Source organism: Oncorhynchus kisutch, linkage group LG28 (genome assembly GCF_002021735.2).
Source record: "Oncorhynchus kisutch isolate 150728-3 linkage group LG28, Okis_V2, whole genome shotgun sequence".
NCBI lineage: Eukaryota > Metazoa > Chordata > Actinopteri > Salmoniformes > Salmonidae > Oncorhynchus > Oncorhynchus kisutch.
In genome coordinates, this window is record NC_034201.2 from 52,136,218 (window position 1) to 52,151,730 (window position 15,513).

Genomic DNA, 15,513 nt, shown 5'->3' on the forward strand with positions numbered 1-15,513 from the left:
AGAGCTAGCTATATTTCATAGTATTTTTTTTCTCAGGATTTACAACGTGAAAAGTGATAATGCTGTTTGTATGTGGCTGCTACGAAATGAACTGTGTTTGTGTGTGATTAGGGGTGTATTCATTCTGCATATTCTGTTGAAAAATGTTTCTTAAATGTTTCTTCTTTCTTAAACGGAATGAAACGGGGATAAACATAACTGAATTGGTCCAATAGAAACTCTCGTTTGCAACTGTTGTACTAATGCTTGCATCTTAGATGGGGCGGCAGGTAGCCTAGTGGTTAGAGAGTTGGGCCAGTAACTGAAAGGTGGCTAGATTGAATTCCCGAGCTGTCGTTCTGCCCCTGAACAAGGCAGTTAACCCACTGTTCCTAGGCCGTCATTGTAAAAAAGAATTTGTTCTTAACTGACTTGCCTAGTTAAATAAAGGTTAAATAAATAAAAATATATACTATCAGCTAGATGCAGACAAGATGATATTGAATGTGTTACTGTCTGTGACCTTGATTGTTAAGAATTCTCTTGACCTGTGAACCTACATTGTAAACTTTCATTCATAGGTTAGGTTCTATCAACGTCATGATAGGTTTAGGGAAAATTACAGTATCATGTAGTAGCCTAAACCTATCGTTGTTACATTGAGCTTTGTCCATGTAATATGAATGACAGTCATCCAATATGCTGTAATATAAATAAGGCCATGCTCATTAAAATAATAAAATAATCCTGGTGTATGTTACCTGGTATCTGGTGGGTCTCGGAGAGTTGCTGTATCCTGAAGCTTTACTGTCTCCCAGCTGGAACACACAGAGACACAGTAGTAAATACTTATTACGATTGCTATATTAATACTGTTTACATACCTATATAAATACAGATTACCGTTAACATTTTACAGTAAGTTTTATAATTACGTTATTAATGGTTATTTAATCATTTGTAAATGCATTATAAACCAGTGAAATACAGGTTACAACGCATTGGTCAAAATAGTGTGATCGGCAGTCAGTGCTTGCCTCCAGTTAACCATTTATAAATGCACTTACAAATGCAATAATAGGAACCCTTATGTATCATCGTGCAACCTTATTTTCTATAGTTGCACAGTTGAACATTATCTTTTCACATTTGGGTGTGGTGCATTGTTGCTCTGCCCCAGGATACGAAATGATTGGTTTTTAGACCAGTGGTCAACTCCTATGATGTGTTTTGCCCCATGTTTGAAACCCTGATGATGATGATGAATTGGTGCGCTTTATCCCAGTCCAATACCCTCATAGAACCATGTATTATAAACATTACCCTTTACTACAGCCTTTGTTGATGAGCATATGGTGTTTTCTATTGCATCAAACACTTGTTACTTTCATGTGCAAACATAGAAGAAACAACATTTCAGGGTCAATGTTAAATTTTCTATTGTACCATTCACTTAAATATTTTGACCTTTTATGCTGTAGTCAACTAAAGTAACCTATTTTCTTTTAGCCAATTAGAAGCCTTGCTAAGCCATCATTGCATCAATAATTAGCCTAGCTTCTTCAGAGGAAGAGTTGGAGAGGACAGCTTTGTTCCAAGATGACCTGAGGACTTTTTTTGTGACCTGGACTTCTCTTCTGTTGCACGCAGGGCATTCTGAGCATGTTGAGGACGCGGCTAGGGATGCCGTCTGGGCCAGCAGCCTTGCGAGGGTTAATACATTTAAATGTTTTTCTCACATTCTCTCACATGGAGAAGGAAGGAGGGGGGTGCGCAGTCCTTGTTAGCGGGGCGCGACGGAGGCACTGTATCCTCAAAGTGGGCAAAGAAGGTGTTTAGTTTGTCTGGAGGTGTGACGTTGGTGTCTGTGACGTGGCTTTTTTTTGTAGTCCATTATTTCCTGTAGACTCTGCCACATACGTCTCGTGTCTGAGCCGTTAAATTGCGTCTCCACCTTGTCCCTGTACTGGCATTTCGCTTGTTTGATTGCCTTGCGGAGGGAATAACTACACGGTTTATATTCAGCCTTTCCATGGTTAAATGCGGTGGTTCATGCTTTCAGTTTTGCACAAATTCCGCCACCCGTTCACGGTTTCTGGTTAGGGTAGGTTTTAATAGTCACAGTACAACATCTCCAATGTACTTCTTTCTAAAATCACTCACTGAGTCGGCGTATAGGTCAATGTTGTTCTCTGAGGATGACCGCAACATATTCCAGTACGCGTGATCAAAACAATCTTGAAGCGTGGCTTCCGATTGGTCAGACCAGCGTTGAATGGGTTCTCATCACTGGTACATCCTGTTTGAGTTTCTGCCTATAAGACGGTAGGAGCAAGATGGCGTCGTATTCGGATTTGCTGAAGGGAGGGTGGGGGAGGGCTTTGTATGCATCGCAGAAGTTAGAGTAGCAGTGGTCGAGTGTATTACCCCTGCGCGTAGTGCAGTAAAGAAGCTGATAGAATTTAGGTAGCCTTGTTCTCAACTTTTCTTGTTAAAATTCCCAGCTACGAGTCCAGTGAAGTTCCTTGTAGGCCGTCTTGGTGTTTGCTTGAGGGGGAATGTACACCGCTGTGACAACAACTGATGAGAATTATCTTGGTAGGTAAAATGGCCTGCATTTGATTGTAAGGAATTCTAGGTCGGGTGAGCAAAAATACTTGAGTTCCTGTATGTTATGATTACACCATGAGTCGTTAATCATGAAGCATACACCCCCACCCTTCCTCTTCCAAGAGAAGTGTTTATCTCTGTCGGCGCGATGCATGGAGAAGCCCGGTGGCTGAAACGATTCCAACTACATACCCCGAGAGAGTCATGTTTCCATGAAACAGAGAATGCTACAATCTCTGAGTTCTCTCTGGAAGGCAACCCTTGCTCGAATTTCGTACTGTATACAGCTGTGGCCAAACGTTTTGAGAATGACACAAGTATTAATTTCCACAAAGTTTGCTGCTTCAGTGTCTTTAGATATTTTTGTCAGATGTTACTATGGAATACTGAAGTATAAGCATTTCATAAGTGTCAAAGGCTCTTATTGACAATTGTCTTATTGACAATTTCAATCAATGAAGTTGATGCAAAGAGTCAATATTTGCAGTGTTGACCCTTCTTTTTCAAGACCTCTGCAATCTGCCCTGGCATGCTGTCAATTAACTTCTGGGTCGCAGCCCATTCTTGCATAATCAATGCTTGGAGTTTGTCAGAATTTGTGGGGTTGTGTTTGTCCACCCGCCCCTTGAGGATTGACCACAAGTTCTCAGTGGGATTAAGGTCTGGGGAGTTTCCTGGCCATGGACCCAAAATATTGATGTTTTGTTCCCTGAGCCACTTAGTTATCACTTTTGCCTTATGGCAAGGTGCTCCATCATGCTGGAAAAGGCATTGTTCGTCACCAAACTGTTCCTGGATGGTTGGGAGAAGTTGCTCTCAGAGGATGTGTTGGTACCATTCTTTATTCATGGCTGTGTTCTTAGGCAAAATTGTCAGTGAGCCCACTCCCTTGGCTGAGAAGCAACCCCACACAAGAATGGTCTCAGGATGCTTTACTGTTGGCATGACACAGGACTGATGGCAGCGCTCACCTTGTCTTCTCTGGACAAGCTTTTTTCTGGATGCCCCAAACAATCGGAAAGGGGATTCATCAGAGAAAATTACTTTACCCCAGTCCTCAGCATTCCAATCCCTGTACCTTTTGCAGAATATCAGTCTGTCCCTGATGTTTTTCCCTGGAGTGAAGTGGCTTCTTTGCTGCCCTTCTTGACACCAGGCCATCCTCCAAAGGTCTTCGCCTCACTGTGCATGCAGTGCACTCACACCTGCCTGCTGCATTCCTGAGCAAGCTCTGTATTGGTGGTGCCCCGATCCCGCAGCTAAATCAACTTAAGGAGACGGTCATGGCACTTGCTGGACTTCTTCACAACAATTGAACCGCTCTCCTTGAAGATCTTGATGATCCGATAAATGGTTGATTTATAGGTGCAATTTTTGGGGGATTCAGTTCATTTGCATGGCAAAGAGGGACTTTGCAATTTAATTGCAATTCATCTGATCACTCTTCATAACATTCTGGAGTATATGCAAATTGCCATCATACAAACTGAGGCAGCAGACTTTGTGAAAATGTATATTTGTGTAATTCTCAAAACTTTTGGCCACGACTGCAGTTTCCTAAGAATTCGAAGCAAGGCGACCGTCTCTGTCGGCGTCATCTTACACTACGTCTACCATAACTAGAGGCAGATACAGGACCAAGGTTTACCATAACTAGAGGCAGATACAGGATCAAGGTCTACCATAATTACAGGCTGATACAGGACCAAGGTCTACCATAACTAGAGACAGATACAGAACCAAGGTCTACCATGGTTCATAACTAGAGGCAGATACAGATCCAAGGTCTACCATGGTTCATTACTAGAGGCAGATACAGGACCAAGGTCTACCATGGTTCATAACTAGAGGCTGATACAGGACCAAGGTCTACCATGGTTCATAACTAGAGGCTGATACAGGACCAAGGTCTACCATAACTAGAGGCTGATACAGTGGATGAACAGAGAGGTGTGTTTGTATGTGTACCTGGTTGAGCTGCGCCCCGTCAGGTGGCTGTGTGTGGCTATGTAGCAGCAGCTCTCTAACAGCAGTGGCCAGGCCCAGCATTGCTTTAGGACTAGGAACCAGGTTAAATGGGACGGGCAGGGTCCTGCCTTCCTCAAAGTAGGAGAACCACAGCTTGGCACGGGCAAACTTCCACTCCACATCAGCATCATCCTGTAAACAGGTAGAGAGAGAAAGAGAGAAGGAAGGAGAGAGAGAGCGAGAAGGAAGGTACGAGAATGAAAGAGAGAGCGAGAGGAGAGAACGGGGAGAGAGAGAGAGAGAGAGAAGAAGAGAGGACAGAGAGGGAGAGAAGAACAGAAGAGAGAGAGAGAAGAACAGAGAAGAAGGAAGGAGAGAGTATTAAACAGGTTTAGGAGAGTCTGACTGATGAGACCTTACAATGCCAGGGCCTCGATCCTGTGTGTGTGTCAGGCATGTATTTAAGTATGCGTATGTGTGTGCTTGCATGGGTGTGTTTCAAGTTTTAATTATCGTACGGGATACACATGGTATACATCGTCCAATGAAATGCTTACTTCCGGGTTCCTTCTCAACAATAAGAAATAACAAAAGATAAGAATATGAACACAAAGTAAATGGCTCAGTAGAATAGAATAAACATTTTAACATCAGTATAATACAGGAAGGCACAATTTATAGTCCAATATTTACACGTTTTGGACAGGGGGATTGGGGGGCAAGTTCTTAAATGTTACAGTATTTACCAATCATATTAAGAGTCTGGTAGCATCAGTAGTGGGGTGTGTACCTCTATCTCCTGGAAAGAGCTGTTTATCATCGCAATCAGCATGTTGAGCAGAACGATCACCATGGTAACATTGTAAACACCATACAGCACGTAGCCGATGTTCTCAATGAACTTGTGATCGTTGTTAATGACTACCGACTTCACCTCCGACAGGCCGAAGATCGCCCAAAACAGAGTCTTAAAGCTCTCCTCGAGACTGGAGGGAGGGAAGGGGGGAGGGGAAATAGAAGGGAGGATTGTGGAGTTATTTGAAGCACCACTGGAAATAAAATATCATTAGAATGAAAATAAAGCCCTATGTAATGGATTGGGTTGAAACCATCTGAGTTAGCCTGCTGAGCTAAAGGCTGCACGGAGGTTGTTACTGTGTGTGAATGTAATGCGTGATAAAGGAGTCATTCTGCTTGGCCCCCAGGTAGTAGGACTGTGTGTGTGTGAATGTTTTACGTGGTAAAGGCATCGTTCTGCTTGGCCCCCAGGTAGTAGGAGTAGAGGTTGAACATTCCGATCATAAACGCCAGGAACACCAGGATAAAGATCACCATGAACTTCAAAATGTCTGCAACACACACACACACACACACACAGGAGGGGTGAGAAAGTGATATAATCAGGTATATTAACAGAGTGGTTACTGTTGTGTTTGGGTTATGAAATTATCAGGTAGGGTATCAGAGAGGTTATTGTGGTGTTGGGGTTATACAGTGGGGCAAAAAAGTATTTAGTCAGCCACCAATTGTGCAAGTTCTCCCACTTAAAAATATGAGAGAGGCCTGTAATTTTCATCATAGGTACTAAATTAGTTTATTTGCAAATAATGGTGGAAATTAAGTATTTGGTCAATAACAAAAGTTTATCTCAATACTTTGTTATATACCCTTTTTTGGCAATGACAGAGGTCAAACGTTTTCTGTAAGTCTTCACGAGGATTTCACACACTGTTGCTGGTATTTTGGCCCATTCCTCCATGCACATCTCCTCTAGAGCAGTGATGTTTTGGGGCTGTTGCTGGGCAACACGGACTTTCAACTCCCTCCAAAGATTTTCTATGGGGTTGAGATCTGGAGACTGGCTAGGCCACTCCAGGACCTTGAAATGCTTCTTACGAAGCCACTCCTTCGTTGCCCGGGCGGTGTGTTTGGGATCATTGTCATGCTGAAAGACCCAGCCACGTTTCATCTTCAATGCCCTTGCTTCACTCAAAATCTCATGATACATGGCCCCATTCATTCTTTCCTTTACACGGATCAGTCATCCTGGTCCCTTTGTAGAAAAACAGCCCCAAAGCATAATGTTTCCACCCCCATGCTTCACAGTAGGTATGGTGTACTTTGGATGCAACTCAGCATTCTTTATCCTCCAAACACGACAAGTTTAGTTTTTACCAAAAAGTTATATTTTGGTTTCATCTGACCATATGACATTCTCACAATCTTCTTCTGGATCATCCAAGTGCTCTCTAGCAAACTTCAGATGGGCCTGGATGTAACGCTCCGGGTGTCGTGGGTGTGGAGTCAGACGCAGGAATCAGAGAGTGCGAGGCTGTGCTATTTAATGTCCAAAAAACGCAACACAGGGTGCTCACAACCAAAATATACGACCAGGAACAAACACGCTCCTCTACATACAAAACAGAAGGTCACAATAATCAATCCCGCACAAAGAATCAGACGGGCCGGCTGACTAATAAAGCCTCACTAATTATACCCAACTCAAAACAGGTGTACTCAATAAACACATAAGGAGGGGGAGGAAAGAATCAGTGGCAGCTAGTAGGCCGGCGACGACGACCACCCGAACTGGAAGGGGAGCCACCGTCGGTCAGAGTCGTGACACTGGACATGTACTGGCTTAAGCAGGGGGACACGTCTGGCACTGCAGGATTTGAGTCCCTTGCGGCGTAGTGTGTTACTGATGGTAGGCTTTGTTACTTTGGTCCCAGCTCTCTGCAGGTCATTCACTAGGTCCCCCCGTGTGGTTCTGGGATTTTTGCTCACTGTTCTTGTGATCATTTTGAACCCACGGGGTGAGATCCTGCGTGGAGCCCCAGATCGAGGGAGATTATCAGTATGTCTTCCATATCCTAATAATTGCTACCACAGTTGATTTCTTCAAACCAAGCTGCTTACCTATTGCAGATTCAGTCTTCCCAGCCTGGTGCAGGTCTACAATTTTGTTTCTGGTGTCCTTTGACAGCTCTTTGGTCTTGGCCATAGTGGAGTTTGGAGTGTGACTGTTTGAGGTTGTGGACAGTTGTCTTTTGTACTGATAACAAGTTCAAACAGGTGCCATTAATACAGGTAACGAGTGGAGGACAGAGGAGCCTCTTAAAGAAGAAGTTACAGGTCTGTGAGAGCCAGAAATCTTGCTTGTTTGTAGGTGACCAAATACTTATTGTCCACCATAATTTGCAAATAAATGCATTAAAAATCCTACAATGTGATTTTCTGGAGAAAAAAAATCTCATTTTGTCTGTCATAGTTGAAGTGTACCTATGATGAAAATTACAGGCCTCTCTCATCTTTTTAAGTGGGAGAACTTGCACAATTGGTGGCTGACTAAATACTTTTTTGCCCTACAGTATATGAGATAATCAGGTAGGGTATCAGAGAGGTTATTGTGGTGTTGGGATATGAGATAATCAAATACAGTAACAGAGAGGTTATTGTGGTGTTGGGGTTATATATGAGCTAATCAGGTAGAGTAACAGAGAGGTTATTGTGGTGTTGGGGTTATATATGAGATAATCAGGTAGAGTACCAGAGAGGTTATTGTGGTGTTATCAGGTAGAGTAACTGAGAGGTTATTGTGGTGTTGGGGTTATATATGAGATAATCCGGTAGAGTAACAGAGAGGTTATTGTGGTGTTGGGGTTATATATGAGATAATCAGGTCGAGTATCAGAGAGGTTATTGTGGTGTTATCAGGTAGAGTAACAGAGAGGTTATTGTGGCGTTGGGGTTATATATGAGATAATCAGGTAGAGTAACAGTGTGGTTATTGTGGTGTTGGGGTTATATATGAGATAATCAGGTAGAGTAACAGAGAGGTGTCACGCCCTGGTCTTAGTATTTTGTGTTTTCTTTATTATTTTGGTTAGGCCATGGTGTGACATGGGTTTATTATGTGGTGTGTTTTGTCTTGGGGTTTTGTAGGTATTGGGATTGTGGCTTAGTGGGGTTATCTAGTGTAGTCTATGGCTGTCTGGAGTGGTTCTCAATCAGAGGCAGGTGTTTATCGTTGTCTCTTATTGGGAACCATATTTAGGCAGCCATATTCTTTGAGTGGTTTGTGGTTGATTGTTCCTGTCTCTGTGTTAGTTTGCACCAGAGAGGCTGTTTAGGTTTTCACGTTACGTTTGTTGTTTTGTATTGTTCGTGTTTATTCGTTTATTAAACATGTATCAGAATTACCACGCTGCATTTTGGTCCGCCTCTCCTTCACCGCAAGAAAACCGTTACAAGAGGTTATTGTGATGTTGGGGTTATATATGAGATCATCAGGTAGAGTAACAGAGAGGTTATTGTGGTGTTGGGGTTATATATGAGATAATCCGGTCTGAATGTTAATACAGTAGGCAAATAATTAGTAGTAAATAACTTTGCCATCATTATGATGTCGGCAATTTTACTTTAGACATATGGCAATGTTGTTATTAGCTATCAAGGTTTGTCAAAAGTACTTAGCAATGCTTAAATTAGCTAGCTAAAATCCAGTGCTCTCCCCTCAGTCTTGGCTAAATAGTTAACGCTAAACTACGTCTAAAGACATTTTGACGACATCACAATGATGACAAGGTTTTCCTACTAATGATTTGCCTCCTTTAGAAATGTTATTGTTTTTCCAAGCCACTACAATGCACTTTAGACTAATTCTTTATCAACTCCAATTGAGAAGACATTGAGTAGAACATTTTGTCTGGAGTCAGTCTTCAAAACAGTATTGTGACGAAATATGCAACCCATTAACCTACCAGGTCCTACAGTCTCACGTCAGAATTAGATGTTCATCCATGTTTCTCAAATTTCAATTTTTTTCCAAGAATAACACTTATAAGTGTTTAAGGCTAAGTTTAGGCATTAAATCTGTATTTTTTATGTTGGAGTTCAGTTCAGGCATTAACTCAAAAGTCTTAAGGTTAGGCATTAACTCCGATTGGTTGATTAAGGTAAGAGAAGGTTTGGGATGGGCTTAAAACAAAAATACCAAAAACAACTTTATATCACTGGACTCAAACTTGCAAACTTCGGAATAAGAGGCAGATGCTTATGCCCATCCGCAATCCCTGTCCACAACACCCTAGCAAAACCGAAAACCTTGAAGGTAACACGGCTCACTGTTGCCTCTAGCAGCCGTTTTCCACGTCATCTCCCGACATCCTTAGACATGGATGGACGTCAAATATTGACTTGTGTCACTGGGGACCTGCCTGCATAAATAGCAGTTAGTTAGGTGTGTGTGTGTACCTTTAACAGTGCGTCCCAGTGATATCTGCAGCGGTCCGAAGCTTTCATTGGCTGGCAGGATGTAGGCGATGCGGCTGAAACTGAGCACCACGGCAACCGCATACAGGCCCTCAGATATCAGCTGGGGGTCAGAGGGCAACCAGGAGAGACGAGCTGGGGGGGATTGATTGATTGGTTGGTTGGTTGATTGATTAAGTGAATGATTGACTCAAGCCCAAGCTCTGTGTATGTGTGTGGTGTGGTGTGTGTATACTCACCCAGTGTGTAGTAGTGTACGTGTGGTGGAAGGGTGATGTTGTCCAGGGTAGAGAGGTGGGTGTAGTGTGTGTGGACGTATAGCTGGGCTGAGTGGGTGTGGTTATAGGCAGAGAAGCGGGAACTGAAGGACGCCAGGAAGATGGCCAACATTCCGAAGTCCAGGAAGTTCCATGGTTCTAAGAGGTATTCTCCCGCTCCCTGGGACCAGATCTCCTTTACCTCTGCCCAAATCATACCTGAGGGAGGGAGTTAGTAGTTCATAGATGCTCCTTTCACCCCAGTTCAGATCATTCCGCTGGACTTACTTTACATTTAGTTGTGTTACAGCCTGAATTCAATTTAGATTAAATAGATTACAGTACACCATAATGACAAAGTGAAAACATGTTTTTAGAAATGTTTGCTAATTTGTTGAAAATTAAATGAAGAAATGTGTCATTTACATAAATATTCACACCCCCGAGTCAATAGATGTTAGAATCACCTTTGCCAGCGATTACAGCTGTAAATCTTTCTGGGTAAGTCATTAAGAGCTTTTCACACCTGGATTGTACAATATTTGCAGATATTTATTTGTAAAATTCTTCAAGCTCTGTCAAGTTGGTTGTTGATCATTACTAGACAGCCATTTTCAAGTCTTGCCATAGATTTTCAATACGATTTAAGTCAAAACTGTAACTAGGTCACTCAGGAGCATTCAATGTCATCTTGGTAAGCAACTCATATATATTTGGCCTTGTGTTTTAGGTTATTGTCCTGCTGAAAGGTGAATTTTCCTCCCAGTGACTGTTGGAAAGCAGACTGAAACAAGTTTACCTGCAGGATTTTGCCTGTGCTTAGCTCTATTCTGTTTGTTTTTTATCCCAAAAAAACTCCCTAGTCCTTGCCTATGACAAGCATACCCCTAACATGATGCAGCCACCACCATGCTTGAAAATATGAAGAGTGGTACTCAGTGATGTTGGATTTGCCCCAAACATAACACTTTGTATTCAAAACATAAAGTTAATTTCTTCACCACCTTTTTTGCAGTTTTACTTTAGTGCCTTTTTGCAAACAGGATGCATATTTTGGAATAGTTTTATTCTGTACGAGTTTCCTTCTTTTCACTTTGAAATTTCAGTCAGTATTGTGTAGTAATGGAAGACTTCCGGTCAGGCGATGTAAGAAGACGTGTTTGAGAAAGGTACCCAATTAAACATTTATTTTACATTTTTTACACTTCGCTGTCAGTTTTATGTTGATGTATCAGTTTGTTATATTCTTTTGATCACTTTTTATGGTAGCTTGAGCAAGACCAGCCCAAAGATAACTGCTACAACCAACACACCGAACCAACTACTGTAAATGGCTGCCAGCCCTGCTGCAGAGTTGGAGGCCTTGTATATGACCACGCTTGTAGCTGAGGTAGCTAAACAAATAAGTAGCCTAAAAGAGGATATGGCTTGTCTCCTCAGCACTTGGCTTGCGCCTCTCCAAACTTCCATTGACGCCTTTTGCGAAACAGTCAACACGTTTGGGCGATGCTTCACTACACTAGCAGGTTTCTCCATTGACAACACCGAGCGGATTGCTAAGCTGTATCTCATATGGAAACAGCCAACACAGCTCTACTTTCCAAGGTAGATTCACTGGTGAATTATGCCAGAAGGGAAAACATCTGATTTTTGGCATCATGGAGAGAATTAAGACTGGAGTCAACCCTGTGAAATTTGTCTCCAACATGCTGGTGGAAGTGATGGGTAAAGGTGTCTTTGACAAGCCGTCAGAGCTCGACCGAGTGCACAGATCCCTCTCCCCTAAACCCAACTCAGGGGAGCAACCTAGGTTAATCATAGCCCGCTTTCATTTTTACCAAGACAAGGAATGTGCAATGTGCTGGGCAAGGTAACATGAACCAAAATTCTGTGGCCAAGATATATGATTCTACCCGGACCTGAGTGCCAACCTTGTGAAGAAATTAGTTGAATTCAAGGACATCAAAACCGGTCTCAACAAGAAGGGGATCAAGTTTCAGCTCCGACACCCTCCCCGTCTTCTATGCGCATAGAGTAAAGTTGATCGAGGAAGGCTAGCAGTCAGGCTGGAGGAATATATGGCTGGCTAATTTGCTAGCTGACAACGGACTGATTTTCATGACATCGACTTGGATATTACTTTTCACATGAAAGCAATGTTTTATCTTCTCATTCCAGGAGCACAGACTTATTTTTTTGTTATATTTGACTGAGACTAATGGCAACTAATACATCACACTCAAGCGGGAGCTGGCTGGAGACACTTGACTGTTGACTATCTAGCTAGCTACGTTTATTTTGAGATGTTTCTACATGGCTCAACTCCAGGAGCACCGAGGGATATCTTCACTACGTCTATACTTGGCTGAGAAGATTTCAGACAACAGGGACATTCGTCTGACTTGCTAGCATGGCTAGCTATGCACAGCAAAAACAGGAGTGCTCAAGCACTGACTGGGCTATTTGAATGTGGCTGTGGATTTAGTTAAGCACTTCTCCATTTCTAGCGGTTAGCTAGCTGAGATATAGCTTGACATATGGACAACTCCCTAGCTAGCTACATTGAGAATCAACTGAACATGACCTGTATCCATGTACGATGCTGGCACTAGTAACACATGTTAAATATCCAATGTGGGTGTTTTATGTTTAAGGGATACTTAAATCCTAATTTCTACCAGCATGGTAAATGTGCAACCAGAGGGAAAAAAACTCTAGACCACCTTTACTCCACAAATAGAGGCGCGTACAAAGCTCTCCCTCGCCCACCATTTGGCAAATCCTGATTCCTGCTTACGAGAAAAAAACTGGCCAGCTGCCCAGTGACACGGGCCTACCAGATGAGCAAAATGGCTTCTATGCTTGCTTTGAGGCAAGCAACACTGAAACATACATGAGAGCATGTTCCGGATGACTGTGTGATCACGCTCTCCGTAGCCTTTAAACAGGTCAATGCGCTGGCAAGTATCTTCACTGACATTTTCAACCTCTCCCTGACCAAGTCTGTAATACTAACATGTTTCAAGCTGAAGCAAAGGTAACCTGCCTAAATGACTACCGACACGTAGCACTCACGTCTGAGGTCATGAAGTGCTTTGAAAGGCTGTTCATGGCTCACATCAACACCATTATCCCAGAAACCCTAGACCCACTCCAATTTGCATACCGCCCCAACAGATCCGCAGATGATGCAATCTAGTATTGCACTCCTCACTGCTCTTTCTCACCTGGACAAAAAGAACACCTACGTGAGAATGCTATTCATTGACTAGAGCTCATCGTTCAACACCATAGTGCCTTCAAAGCTCATCGCTAAGCTAAGGACCCTAGGACAAAACACCTCCCTCTGCAACTGGATCCTGGACTTCCTAACGGGCCACCCCCAGGTGGTAAGGGTAGCAACACATCTGCCACACTGATCCTCAACAAGGGGGGCCCTTCAAGAGTGCGTGCTCAGTCCACTCCTGTACTCCCTGTTCACCCATGATTGCACAGCCAAGCACAATTCCAAAACCATCATTAAGTTTGCCGACGACACAACAGTGATTGTCCTGATCACATACAACGATGAGACAACCTATAGGGAGGAGGTCAAAGACCTGGCCGTGTGGTGCCAGGATAACAACCTCTCCCTCAATGTGAGCAAGACAAAAATATGATCGTGGACTACAGAAAAAGGTGGACTGAGCACGCCCTCATTCTCATTGACGGGGCTGTAGTGTAGCAGGTTTTAAGAGCTTCAAGTTCCTTGGTGTCCACACCACCAACAAACTATCATGGTCCAAACACACCAAGATATTTGTGAAGAGGGCATGATAATGCCTATTCCCCCTCAGGAGACTGAAAGTATTTTGTATGGGTCCTCAGATCCTCAAAAGGTTCTATGGCTGCACCATCGAGAGCATCCTGACTGGTTACATCACCGCCTGGCATGACAACTGCTCGGCCTCCGAACGCAAGGCACTACAGAGGGTGGTGCGTACGGCCCAGTACATCATCGGGGCAGAGCTTCCTGCCATCAAGGACCTCTATACCAGGCGGTGGCAGAGTAAGGCCCATAAAATGATCAAAGAATCCATCCACCCTAGTCATAGACTGTTCTTTTTATATATATATATATATATATATATATATATATATATATGTTTCACTTCAGTTTATTTTAGTAAATAATTTCTTAACACTTTAAAAAAAAGCTGGGGTCAGCTATTAGGTTTGCAAGCTGGAACGTCAAGCAAATGAACGGCCCAGTTAAACAGGTTAGAGTTTTTGCTCATCTTAATTTAAAACCAGATATAGCATTCTAACATGAAACACAGCTCTGTAAGGCAGATCATGGTAGACTCCGTAAAGGTTGGGGATGATAAATATTCCATTCAAAATGTAATGCTAAGGCAACATAACAGAACAGGGGAACAGCAATACTTATTCATAGGAAAGTACAATTTACAGCTGCTGACATCTCGGATACACAGGGGTGTTTTGTTATGGTGTCAGGTTCTCTTTCACCCCTCTGTTTTGCTTGTAAAGGTTTGTGCTCCCAATTGGGATGATGTTTATTTCATTAACAAATGTATTTCTTTGCTGCCCAATCTCAACTCACACTATATAATTTTTGAAGTTGACTTGAATTGTGTGATCAACCCAGTCTTCCACCATTCAAACTCTAGATCATTATCTGCCTCTAAAATGTTCAGAGCTGTCACGCCCTGGTCAAAGTATTTTGTGTTTATCTTTATGTATTTGGTCAGGCCAGGGTGTGGCATGGGGTTTTTGTATTGGGGTGTGTTTTGTCTTGGGGTTTTGGTGTTAGTATTGGGATTGTAGTGTAGTGGGTTATCTAGCAAAGTCTATGGCTGCCTGGAGTGGTTCTCAATTAGAGGCAGGTGTTTATCGTTGTCTCTGATTGGGAACCATATTTAGGCAGCCATATTCTTTGAGTTTGTCGTGGGTGATTGTCCTTAGTGTCCTATGTGTACTCTCTGTTAGTTTGCACCAGATAGGCTGTTTCGGTTTCGTTTATTGTTTTTGTAAGTTCGTGTTTCTTTGTTGTATGAAACATGAATCTCAATAGCCACGCCGCATTTTGGTCCGATCCTTGTTCTACCTCTTCGTCAGAGGAGGATATAGAAGAAAGCCGTAACAAGAGCTTTGTCTGCATTAAAGAGCCAGGCAGGATGTGTAGATCTATGGAGATTCCTTTTTCCCAGTAACAAAGATGTTCTTTCTTTTCACGTGTACCACTCCTATTCCAGAATATACTACTTTTTTGTAGATAAAGCTCTTCTCCCCACTGTTAAGAAAGTAGAATTCTCTGCCACTGTTGTTAGTGACAATGTTCCTCTGTCACTCAACCTCTCATTGAACTTTACAGATCGCCCCCCATGGAGACTTAACTCATCTTTACTTTCAAACAATTCATTCT

At 42.7% G+C, this 15,513-nt stretch overlaps 1 protein-coding gene across 1 annotated transcript in view; it reads right to left on the reverse strand.

Annotated features, from left to right (window-relative positions):
• The window catches only part of LOC109873346 (short transient receptor potential channel 6-like), a 42,900-nt gene that overhangs the window by 991 nt on the left and 26,396 nt on the right, over window positions 1-15,513 (reverse strand). The window contains exons 9-14 of the mRNA XM_031807617.1: window positions 10,071-10,307; window positions 9,814-9,966; window positions 5,795-5,906; window positions 5,348-5,543; window positions 4,558-4,749; window positions 741-797 (exon numbers count right to left, since the gene is read on the reverse strand). Of these exons, the coding sequence (XP_031663477.1) occupies window positions 741-797; window positions 4,558-4,749; window positions 5,348-5,543; window positions 5,795-5,906; window positions 9,814-9,966; window positions 10,071-10,307 (947 nt within the window). The remainder of the gene's footprint in view (window positions 1-740; window positions 798-4,557; window positions 4,750-5,347; window positions 5,544-5,794; window positions 5,907-9,813; window positions 9,967-10,070; window positions 10,308-15,513) is intronic.